Below are 13,073 nucleotides of genomic sequence, written 5' to 3'. Positions count from 1 at the left end.
TCTAACGTTAAGTCAGAGTAAAGTGTAGTTGGGATTTTTTAGACATTTATTTAGTTTATTGAATACTAAAGTAATACTAGATATTGTGAAATGTAAAATTGAAACAGAAATCTTGTTGTCTGTTCTTTAGGAGTTTATGGACTATTTTCGGGTTAATGTCGTTAATGATTTTAATTTCTCTTTTTTTAATAGGTCACTACTGTTTTTAATGAAGTCACATCATCTTTCGATTTAAATCCTCAAGTGTCACAGCAGTTAGATAGTAAACGACAGCAGGTCCAAATGACAGTTACAGAGACCAACCAGGAGTGGCAAGTGTTGCAGTTGAGAGTGCATACTTTTGCTGCATGTGCAGTTGTGAGCTTGCAGCAGCTTCCAGAAAAATTAAATCCTATCATAAAACCATTAATGGAGACAATTAAAAAGGAAGAGAATACACTAGTGCAAAACTATGCAGCTCATTGCATAGCCAAACTACTTCAGCAGTGTACAACAAGGACGCCCTGTCCCAATTCAAAAATTATTAAAAACCTTTGTAGCTCACTTTGTGTGGACCCATATCTAACTCCTTGTGTCACATGTCCAGTACCAACACAAAGTGGCCAGGAAAATTCTAAAGGTATATATCTAAACTTTCATTTGTGGTAGAGAAAGAATTAACCTTTTAAATTTATTTTCATTACTTATAGGTATAATTTAAGCACAAATCCCAATTATGTTAAAGCTTTCTCCCACTTTGAGAGAATTTGCACATATTGCTAATCAAATCACAACCTTCTATACCCAAATAAGCTATTCATAAGTGACCTTGTATCTCATGTATGAAACTGAAATCTGAGATAGGTGTTAATCCTTTCCTTCTCTTTCAAGACCATCATGATAGGGATAACTGGGCTAGAAAACTTAATTGTATCAAATGTTGAATGAAAGTTCTTCCTACAAAACTCTGGTTTCTCTAATTTAGTGCGTCTTATGAAATAAGTGAACTCTATTACCTTTGGCAAATAATGCTTAACCAACTTATCTGTTTTTATCTGGAGAATTTATATGGAAAATAAGAACTGCTCTCTCAAGGCTGGTCTCAAGGACCGGTGTTCCTTCATATGCCTTAGTCCTATATGATTTTTGTTTCTAAATGAGATCTTGGAAAAGCAAACTATTCAAAAGGTAATAGACTTATAACTTCGGAGCAATATAGGTTTTGAAAAAAATCCCACCCATCCCCAGTGCTATGTGAGGCAGCAATATTTTGCGGTGGTCATTGTTTCTGAATGCATGGTAATTATGGACATTTCTTATAGAGAGAACTTGCTTGCAATATTTTTAATGTTTCTTTTTATGCATAGAAACAATCATTTTTTAAAAATGAATATACTTTAACTTGAAGGCACAATCATTCTTGCATATGTTATTTCTTGTTAACATAATTCTGCAAGTTTGTATTAAGTATGGACCTATGCAGATATCAAAACATTTAATGTTGTAAATTACTGACAGTTTCACTCCCATTTCATTGTCTAAAGAAAATGTTTCAGCCTACCTATAAAAATTGAGGCTTAAAGGACAGTTGAATATGTTGTTTCTATTTTGGAGCAGGAAGCATTATGCTTAAAAGGTTCTTTAACTTTCTTATTAGGATCCAACTCTGAGAAAGATGGAATGCACCATACTGTCACCAAGCACAGAGGTATAATTACACTCTATAGGCATCAGAAAGCTGCTTTTGCTATCACTAGTAGGCGAGGTCCTACCCCCAAAGCAGTAAAAGCTCAAATAGCAGATCTTCCTGCAGGAAGCGGTGGAAATATCCTGGTTGAACTTGATGAGGTAAATAGTTTTTTCTTTGCGTACTCTGATTTTTAAACAAATATCTTTCAGGTTGAGAGCTAAATTGTCATATCTGCTTCCAGAATTATATTTTTATGGTTTGCGTGAAAGAACTGGGATTAATAGCCTTTGGAATACTCCAGCAACATGTTTCAGAAAAACTGCAAACTTCTTACAATTTCTCATGCCTCATATTTTTACCACCTTAACACTGATTATCTCCCCAGGCAAGAACACCTCTTGATAGTGGCTACATAAGTCATTCATCAGTGTAAACTAATTCAGTCTTACAGCAGTGACTGCAGAAATGTTAAGTAACAGTGAAAGCTAACTTTTCTCAAGAATTATTGTTTATGCTCAGAGGATAAGTTTTTTGGTTTTATTTATTTTTAATTTCTTTATTGGGGAACAATGTGTTTCTCCAGGGCCCATCAGCTCCAAGTCACTGTCCTTCAGTCTAGTCGTGGAGGGCGCAGCTCAGCTCCAAATCTAGTCGCCATTTTCAATCTTAGTTGCGCCCTTCATCTTAGGCACAGCCCACCATCCCATGCGGGAATTGAACCAGCAACCTTGTTGAGAGCTCGTGCTCTAACCAGCTGAGCCATCAGGCCGCCCCTCCAGAAGCTTAGTGGCAGCTCATTGTCTTCAATCTAGTTGTGGAGGGCGCAGCTCACTGGCCCATGTGGGAATCAAACTGGCAACAGAAGCTTAGTGGCAGCTCATTGTCTTCAATCTAGTTGTGGAGGGCGCAGCTCACTGGCCCATGTGGGAATCAAACTGGCAACAGAAGCTTAGTGGCAGCTCATTGTCTTCAATCTAGTTGTGGAGGGCGCAGCTCACTGGCCCATGTGGGAATCAAACTGGCAACCCTGTTGTTCAGAGCTCATGCTCTAACCAACTGAGCCATCTGGCTGCCCTCAGAGGATAAGCTTTTAAGTGTCAAATAATTGTCACCTACCTGACTTTTCATCAACCTGGAATTTATTAAATGTATAATGTGAGGGATCTAAATTTATTTTCTATGAAGCCAGATTGAATCCTTTCCTCCCTGATTTATAATGCCACCTCTTATATATCATACTTCATATATGTGAGGATCTATTTGGTCTACTTTTTCTACAGTACAATATTCTTTAAAGATGACAAAAAAGTGGTTTTTGAAAAATCTTACTGTCACATTACTAACAATGGAATGTTAGCTAGCTCGTTTGGTTACAAGACATAGGAATGTAACTTGAGTTCAACAGTAAACTATCAGTGTTAAAAGACATTTGTTTAATATATTTCTATAAACATGGGCCTATTTTAAGTTTTTAAATCAAAATCTTAACTAATTGTCTATACTTCTTTTAAACTATTCTATGAATGAAGGCTTTTTCACTAATTATATTCTTCCCATAATAATTTTAATCAAAAATTTACTGTGGTTTTGATATTTATACCTCTATGGTTTATGTAGTTCTTCTTCCACTTAAATATAATTTGTAAGATATATATGCATGTATCTGGAAGGAGGCAGTTTATTGTATTATAATAAAACTACTGCTAAGTAAGAAGTTATTAATCTTGTGGTGAGATTAAATAGATGCTGTTATTCTATCCCTTAAATATAAATAAGGACAGATCATTTTATCTCCTAATGTTGTTGCTACCTGGTAAGTTTCTTTGGGGTAGGGAGAAAAATCAAACAGGTGACTTAGGACTCTCTCTAGAAACAGCACATATTCTTCTATTCCTTATCCCCAACCCCAAAAAGTATTTTACTCTGGATGTAAAAATCTAGTTTGGGATTTTATTCACCTGTAAGTTTAATTATTGAAAAACATTTATAGTTGTAATAACTATATTCAATAATTGCTTAATTGGTTAATGGTAACACTATGAATTCTTAGATGGTGACTTATATAATCCCTTAATGAAATTTCAAATGCATTAACACTTTTTTCTGAAATTCTGTTTTCAACTAACATTTAATTTTAGGCCCAGAAACCTTACCTGGTACAACGGAGAGGAGCTGAATTTGCCTTGACAACTATAGTGAAACATTTTGGTGGTGAAATGGCAGTGAAGTTGCCACATCTCTGGGATGCTATGGTTGGTCCCTTGAGGAATATGATCGACATAAACAATTTTGGTGTGTATATATTTTTCTGAGTTGGATTTTTAACAAATTTCAGAGTATTTCCATTAAACATATTCTTATAAAATAAAAATGCCTATGCCTTTTTATCCCAGAGCAGCTGGTAAGTTTTAAAATGGAAGGTTGGTGAAAACATTTAATTTATATTCATGTCATTTTGTATATTTTTTGCCTTTTATTTTTTCTATTACATATCTAGAAAGGAATACTGAAGTGGATAATTATATTAAACTTCTTTAGTTGCTTTAAGTATAGTACACCAGCACTTAAATTCAGGACGTGGAATTTAATTTTATAAAATTTATTGTAGAAAAGCAAAATAGACTTTCCCACAGTAGCTGGGGAGGTGCTAAAATTTTTTGTGGGCTCTCGACTTTGAAAAATTATTTGCAAAGTGATATGCACTTAAATCAATATTTTTTAATAGATGGAAAGTCTCTCCTGGAAAAGGGAGATGGCCCTGCCCAAGAATTGGTGAATTCTCTGCAAGTTTTTGAAACAGCAGCAGCCTCAATGGATTCTGAGCTTCATCCCTTGGTAACTAATACAAATGTAGTTTTCTTCTAGTAAAACAAGTGGTCTTATTGAAAAATAGTAAGACTTGAAAAACGCAACTTTGATGTCATCCCTAGTAATTAATTGCATTTTCTTTTATATAGTATAACTAGATTCCTTTACTGACACAACTACTCGTCTGGGCTTTGAGGCAGAGTTGGTTGCATGAATGATAGAAAACCCATTCTGGGACCTTAGCATACAGGGCAGTGGGGACAGGGCTCTGATGACAGTTATAAACAGGAAACCAAGCTGCAGCCCTATTCATTCATACCATTTTAATAATATAGCTTTAACAAAGGAAGAGCACAGGTATAACAAAACATCTTCCCAAGGTAAGTGTAAAGATAGAAGAAAGTTACCTGCCCTGGATGAAACTAGTTAATGGCAAAGATAGAACACTGGTTTGTGTTTTTTGACTATTAAAATATTTCTTACAAAATAAGACAAAGGGAAGACAAAAATAGACTAGAGAATTATCTAGTTTTTCCATAAAAGAAAGTATTATTCTTTCCATATAACTGCAATAGGAAGCTCTTTGCAATTTATAGTGTTGGGAAGGGTGCTAGCTCCAATTCTCTCTTCATATCTAATGTAAAAGGGAGAATCCAGGAGAGTTGATTTATCATTAGTAAAGAAGAACAGAATCCATCCGTATCTTTTACCCTGTATGATCAACAACATGCATTCAACTGAGATGTAAGGCTAGTCTGTTGAGCAGGTACCTCGTTCTCATCAACATTAATCCTGGCGTTTCATGCAGCAGGCATTTAATAATGGGATATGTCGTGCTGTTGTGATCATAATGCCTATGCTAAGCCAGGAAGTTAAAGTGGAAAATACACCTACCACAGGGTACCTAGAACAAAATCAGGATCACTCAATCCAGGGAATAAAAAGTATGTACCTCAACCTATGCCGGTGCTACCAGATTTGGAGGGGGCTGGTGATGTGTGGTGTCATTTTCCCAGCATCAGTAGGACAATCTTGCAAGTGCCTTTTGATGTGTTCCCTGTTAGTTTTGGAATGAATTAAGTGTTCCCTGATGCCTAAGAGAGGATATTGAGCAGGGAAGAAGTTCTGCAGCTTGCTTGCTTTTTTGTTTTTATTTTTTGAAGAGTTGTAATACCTTAGTTTGGATTTAGATTAGTTTTTTTTAATTGAGGCTGTTTTGACAGTGTTTTGAGGTAATTGGAGATACCCTTGGATTTTGAGTCACTTAGAATATTGAGAACCTCTGAGTATTTGCTATTATAGTTATATTTTAAACACTAGAGTTCCTAATTAGTATTCTGATTGTCTTAAATATTTTTTTTTCAGTTGGTACAGCACTTGCCTCATCTTTATATGTGCCTTCAGTACCCCAGCACTGCAGTGAGGCACATGGCTGCTCGTTGTGTAGGTATCATGAGCAAAATAGCTACCATGGAAACAATGAATATTTTTTTGGAGAAGGTTCTTCCATGGCTGGGAGCAATTGATGACAATATCAAACAAGAGGGTGCAATTGAAGCACTTGCCTGTATCCTTTTTTGTTTTGACAAGCTATTCAGAAATTATATTCATTTTATTTAAGGATGACTGAAATAAAATTGATTTATTCAAGTATGCACATAAATAACCTGCTTGTTCCAAAAAGAAAACTAGTCTTTTACATTTTATTTTGAAGTATTTTTATATTACATTATAAATATATTATAAATATACATTTTATTATTAAAAATTTTAAACAGAAAATTTGAAGAATTGCTATTAATTTTGAGGTCTTTTTAATAAGCAAAAGTAATTTTATGTATTTTATGAACTGTAATAACTGATCTATTTATTTGGTTTATAATCAATGTTTTATTAGTATTAGTCAGATACTGTGTAGGTAGTTCTTATATTATAAACATATTATGTTTCTAAAATTTGTTCATTACTTGGGTGGAAAATGACTAAATGTATTAAAATACTAGAAATATACGTGCAAGCTCTTTGCTAAGGGTGTGGCATCCACTGACATTCTGTAACTTGAAGTACCTGAAAGATATTTCTAAGAGCAAGAAAGATTGATGGAGATCAAATCAGTAGAAACTCAGGCTCAGAAATGTTGAAGATTGCAGGAGGACCGAACTTGCCTGCTATGTTCAGTTTATGATTGTCAAGATCCTGGTGGGAAATTTAGAACTAATCTTTGAGTGACATTGAGTTGTGCTCCCTTGCTTGTGATGTGACTCACTTTATATTGGTATTGGAAGTCTAGAAACTTCTAGGAATGAAAAAAATCTTGTTAGTAAAACTTCCTCCAGCCTTCCTCAGATGAAAAACATTATATTCTTAAGCATGAGAAAGTTATATAATATTTACAAAGGAGCAACAGTGCAAATGCTGTTATAATTTAATCATAGACCTTGAGAGACAGTCACTCTATTTCCTCATAATACAGTTGAGAAATGCAGAATTGTTTTAGAAGTTACAATCTTGGTGTATCAGTTTGTTTGCAAAAACATCTACCTCAGAACCATTTGGAAATTTCCTTAATAACTTACTCAGGTGTAATGGAACAACTGGATGTTGGTATCGTTCCATATATTGTCCTTTTAGTTGTGCCTGTGTTGGGAAGAATGAGCGATCAGACAGACAGTGTAAGATTCATGGCTACGCAGTGCTTTGCAACACTAATTAGACTCATGCCACTTGAGGTAAGTTGAAAATAATTGGTTTATGGACTTAATGTTTTCTATAACTTCATAATAAATGTAACCCATTTTAAAGAACATATCAGATTATTAAAAAGACAGTATGTTTATGTTATCAGCATTATGAATTTTATACTTTAATGGGTAATGTTTTAACACTGAGTTTTAAGTAAAACTGTGGTTCCTAAAAGAATGATAATTCATTGATAACAATTCTAGAAATAGAATTGTTCCTGTGTGTCCCTGTAACATCCATACTGAAGATTACATGAAAAGTAAATTTGATAAATTGTGAGCAATAACAAAAAAAAAAAGTAAATTTGAGAGATGATAATTGAAGTGTAAAGCAACTGAAGTCTGTGGGAGTATGGAGAAAGCAGACTAGAAAAGTTGGAGAATTTTGGAGTATATTCATGTGGCAGAAATAATATATGTGGCCAATACAGAAAATAGAACTGGCTTGAGGCAAAGGAAGAGCTAGAACCCTGCCACCAAGCCACTTAAAGCATTTTGGTGGAATTTTTGTAACTCAGGAACTAAGTAGATACGTAGTTCATCCATGTTGTAGTATGTGTCAATACTTCTTCCTTTTTGTGGTTGATTAGCACTCCCTTATGTGGACATATTACATTGTGTTTTCCATTCCACAGTTGATGGACATTTGAACTGTTACTAGCTTTGGGCTATTATGAGTAATACTATGAACATGCATATGTAAGTTTTTATGTGGGTGTATGCTAGGAATGGAATTACTGGGTCATGTGGTGTTTAACTTTTTAAGAATCATTTTACATTCCTACCAGCTAAGTATGAGCATAAGTTGGATAGCCTTTTTGAAAAAAAGTTTGGCTCTATCTGGAAAAGTTGAAGATTCCCATGCCAATGACCCAGCAAATCCATCCGAGGTATATGCCCTAGAGAAATTCATACATGTGTACCAGGACACATCTTCAAGAATATTTATTATGGCATCATGTATAGTAGTCTAAAACCACTCAAATGCTCATCTTCAGTAGAGTAGATATGTTAACTGGATTATTATAGTGTAATAAGAATGAATAAAGTACAGACATATACAACAACATAAGATTCCATTTTTTATGACGTTCAAAAATAGGCAAAAGTATATGGGATGCATACTTAGGTAATAAAGGTATAAAGAGAAGTTAAGAAGGAAATTGCTGTGAAAGTAAATAAAGTGATTACCTTTTAGGGAAATGAAAGTGAGTTGTCTATCACTGGTAATGAACATATGGGATCTTACAAGGTGATGGCAGGGCTATTTTTCTTGATCTGGTAATGATTATAAAGGCATTTGTTTTATAATTAAACTGTACATTTTTTTTAATATCTTTCTCTACATAGATATTTTATTTCACAATAAAAATGTTAAAATAACCACCATGACAAAAAGTACACTACTATATCAAAGGACCCAAGCGTCATTTCTAGAATTGTTTTCATCTTCTACTTCCTAGGATTTATTCATATCCTTTAACTCTTGGGCCTTGCATCATTTTTTTCTTTTATTTTTATTTTAATGGGGCATATTGGAGAACAGTGTGTTTCTCCAGTGCCCATCAGCTCTAAGTCGTTGTCCTTCAATCTAGTTGTGGATGGCGCAGCTCAGCTCCAAGTTTAGTTGCCGTTTTCAATCTTAGTTGCAGGGGTCGAAGCCCACCATCCCATGTGGGAATTGAACTGACAACCTTGTTGTTGAGAGCTCGCGCTCTAGCCAACTGAGCCATCCGGCCACCCCTCCAGAAGCTCAGCGGCAGCTCGTTGTCTTCAGTCTAGTTGTGGAGGATGCAGCTCACTGGCCCATGTGGGCATCGAACCGGCAGCTCTGTTGTTCAGAGCTCGTGTTCTAACCAACTGAAAGGCCTTGCATCATTTTATGTGTAAACTAAATTGGTTATACTAGGCCCCATTGGCTCTTTTTATCTTTGGAATCAATGAGTAATGGGAAACCATCATGTGTTCTTTGAGCAAAGGAGTAGATAGATGATGCAAGCAGTGTTTTAGGAAAATTAGTCTAACCGCTCAAAACAGAGTCGTAGGAAAATCAATTTAATTTCTGTTTGAATGTAGATTAGAATGAAAGTGCCTCCATATCAGCCCAGATCCACTGTGAGGTGATAAAGGAGCTAAACTTTTTTTTTTTTTAAGGGAGAATAACAGTATTTAATAACAGATTGGCAAAGAAAAGAGATTTTGATTTTAGAGATAGAAAAAAGTAAGGTTCCCTTTGATGTGAAAATTACAAGAATGTGATGCATATTTTGCTTCTGGCCATGATAGAAGAACAGGGACCATATTTTCCTCCTACCTTAACTAGAAAACCAGACAAAATAAATGTAACAGTGGTTTTCAGATGTTGAACAACTGGCAGCACAGGATAGTGATTCATGAGAAAAGGGAGACAAATGAAGTACACTTGTTTACTGCCTGGAGTGAGTTTCCAGGCTATCAGACTGAGAAGTGAGACCTAAACAGAGTCTAGTGGTTTTACCAAGTTGAAGAGTCAGAGTTCAGAGTGCAGGGAGGACAAGATGGTTAGAATTTACAAGGCAGAGTACCCAAGAGAAAGTAGCTGTACAGAGAGGAGGCTCCAGCAGTCCCCATAAGGGCTGAGTATTCATCTGGGCATATGTATAAGAATATGTGTTTGAGACTAGGGAGGAAAATCATAGAAAGGAGTAGGTGGAAGAATTCCCTGAGCTTACACAGGGCCAAGAATAGTTTGTATGTCCACCAAGCTGAGTCAGAAAACCTTCTACCATATAAAGCATTGAGTATGGTATTTAGAAATATATTGCCTGAGTACTGGGGCCAAATTAGCTTTTGACAAAAGGCTGATTTGGACCCACCTTCACAAAGTTTAAAAACAAGCCGTATCTATAATAAATTTCTCTCTCTTTCCCATCAAAAACAAACAAACAAAAAACAAAAATCAAAAACAAGCCTTAAAAGGATCAAATTGATTTAAAGTAACTTAACTACACCCCAGAAAAGAAAACCTAAAATATTTAAACCAAAAAAATTCAGCACCTAACAACATAAAACTTACATTTAGCATCCACAGAAAATTTACCAGGTATGGAAATACGTCCAATAACCAACAGAAACGTCAGTCAATAGAAACAGACCCTGAAATGACTCAGATAATAGAATTAATAGACAAGGAAATTGAAATACACTCCATATGTTCACGAAGATAGAGGAAAGCAAGAGTGTAATGAACAAAATGGAAGATAAAAGAACAACTCAAATTGAACTTGAGATGAAAAAAGTAGTCATGTTCATGTGCCATATAACATTTTGATCAACAGTAAACCACATATATGACAGTGGTCCAATAAGATTATAATGGAGCTGAATTTCCTGTAAAAAAAGGAAGGATATGTGGTTCAGGAGGAATTTTTTCCCTCTGATGGGAGCAATATCTATGGTGCTTTGACAATAGATTCCTTCTCACTCATAGCACCTCAATTTTGAGTGTACAGATTACATCCCAATCACTCAGCCACTTACTTGTTTCAGCACGGGGGAGCCTGTCCTCCCAGCACTACGTATTCAGAGGGCGCTACAGCCCTTCCAGATCTGGCTTGATTGTCTTCAGAGTACATTCCTGTAAATTCTTTGTTGAGGACCTGAGATCCTGTACAAGGGCACAGGTCCACAGGAACTACTTTAATAAGAATTAAGTGCCACTGCCACGTTTACTAAAAGCTTTTTGTAGTAGTGTAGAGCCATCCTGTCCCTGTACTTTGGAAATATTTTCAGGTTATAGTGATGTAAAGTATAGATAAATTTTATTTCTTTCATCAATTCCATGTCAGTGTTAGCCTGTTGTGCCAGATAGAGTCAGTGGACCCTAAAACAAATTTTCAAAGTAAAAATATTGAGTCCTCATTTCTGCACCCTATCCATATTAAACACCCTCTTTTTAAATGAATACCACAGAATTCCTCAATCTGACCACTGTTCCAACATGCAGTTGCCAAAACCACATTGTCGTGACAATCCCCTATGTTCCTTTATCTCTCCATCTTGATTTCTTCTTCCTGCTGATCTTTTCACTGCCTCCTGACAGTCACTACCATAGTGATCTACACTTTACCCAGCCAGTTTCTCCTCAGTGTTTCCAGTCATTTCAGCCCACATCTCTATTCATGGAGCATTGCTGACAGCTTCAATATTCTATTTCTGACCCTGTAAGAAGGAAGCAGGGGGAGGAAGGGCTTGGGGGCAGTGTTCATAAGGTCTACAGTAGTATACAATAATGTCCTCAGCCTTCAAATTCACTCACCACTCGCTCACTGACTCAGCCAGAGCAACTTCCAGTTCTGTAAGCTCTATTCATGGTAAGTGCCCTGTACAGGTATACCGTTTCTTATCTTTTATACCGTATTTTTATTATATGTTTTCTATGTTTAGATACACAGATACCACTGTGTTACAATTGCTACAGTACTCAGTACAGTAACATGCTGAACAGGTTTGTAGCCTAAGAGCAATAGGCTATGCCATATAACCTAGGTGTGTGGTAGGCTGTACCATCTAGGTTTGTGTAGAATGGCAAAATTGCTTAAGGACACATGTCTCAGAATGTATCCTTGTTGTTAAGTGATGCATGACTGTAAAACCACACTGGATGGGATTAATAGATTGGATACTTCACAAGAAAAGATTAGTGAGTTTGAAGACATAGTAATAGAAACAAGAATGTCATGCAGTTCATTCCTGTTAACACTTTATCTTGATTTCCTTTGTTACATCTTCATAGGAAGAATCTTGTACTTTTCTGAAATATATACTGTCAAGGATTTAGGGAATATCAACCAATGATTCTGACAGAAACTCTTAATTCCCTTCACTATTAGTAACTCTTGCTGATTTTATACTTACAACAGGAAGGGTTCCTGGCACTGAACAATATTTATGACTCTTGGACCTAGGGTTTCATTGTTAGGGAAAAGATCTCATTATATGGCCTTATATCTGATTGTCATTTATTAAAAATTCCATGAGAATAAATGTTTGAAGATTTTGTTATTTCTTTGTAAAGCACTATACAGAAAGGCCTCATTTTAATTATTATCTTTATGGTATTAGATGCACTAAAATGTTAGTTTCTATCTTACTCTAAAGTTAATTCCGAAACCTTTTGAAAATATAGCATGCAGTCATTTTTAAGACTCAGTGTACATACCTCACTCCTCTGATACTATTTCTGGTGTTATATGGAATATGTATTTTAATTTAATTTAAATGCTGTTTCCAGAGTTTTACATTTCTTAAGAGACGGCATAGGGCAGTACTTCTCAAACTTTTTGGTCTGAGGACCTCTTTACACTCTTAAAAATTGAAGATCCCAAAGAATTTTTGTTTATCATATTTTCTGTAATAGAAATTAAAACTGATAAATGTAAAATGTAATTCATTTAAATAATAAACCAATTAGATGTTACCATAGGTAACATTTTAATGAGAAATATTTTCTAAAACAAAAATAAGTTAGTGAGAAAAATCACATTGACCTTTTTGCAAATCTCTTTTATGCCTGGACTAATATAGATAGCTGGATTCTTGAATTTTCTTGGGCATTCAAGTCTGTTGCAACTTGTTCGTTGGGTTGAGGTATATGAAGAAAGTTCAGCCTCAGAGATAGGTAGTTGGAAAAGTGAGTAGTATTTTAACAGCCTTTTAAAATAACTGTGTATATTCTTTAATCTGATAGCATAACAAAACTCAAAAAGAGAAAGTTTGTTAAATTTATTTGCAATGTAGAATCCGAAATTATGTCAACATATAGGTTATCTCTTACTTTAAAATTAATTGGTTTATCTGATACTTTTGATTAGGTC

The 13,073-nt window shown here is 35.2% G+C and overlaps 1 protein-coding gene across 1 annotated transcript in view; it reads left to right on the top strand.

Annotated features, from left to right (window-relative positions):
- The window catches only part of BTAF1 (B-TFIID TATA-box binding protein associated factor 1), an 84,577-nt gene that overhangs the window by 55,203 nt on the left and 16,301 nt on the right, over positions 1–13,073 (top strand). The window contains exons 20-25 of the mRNA XM_019739276.3: positions 193–619; positions 1,637–1,827; positions 3,808–3,961; positions 4,395–4,504; positions 5,843–6,044; positions 7,058–7,206. Coding sequence (XP_019594835.1) covers positions 193–619; positions 1,637–1,827; positions 3,808–3,961; positions 4,395–4,504; positions 5,843–6,044; positions 7,058–7,206 — 1,233 coding nt within the window. The remainder of the gene's footprint in view (positions 1–192; positions 620–1,636; positions 1,828–3,807; positions 3,962–4,394; positions 4,505–5,842; positions 6,045–7,057; positions 7,207–13,073) is intronic.

Source organism: Rhinolophus sinicus, chromosome 15, assembly GCF_057876585.1.
Source record: "Rhinolophus sinicus isolate RSI-liver-muscle chromosome 15, RSI-T2T, whole genome shotgun sequence".
Classification (NCBI taxonomy): Eukaryota; Metazoa; Chordata; class Mammalia; order Chiroptera; family Rhinolophidae; genus Rhinolophus; species Rhinolophus sinicus.
Note: the sequence above shows the minus strand (reverse complement) of the source record. Positions and strands in the feature narration are given on the sequence as shown.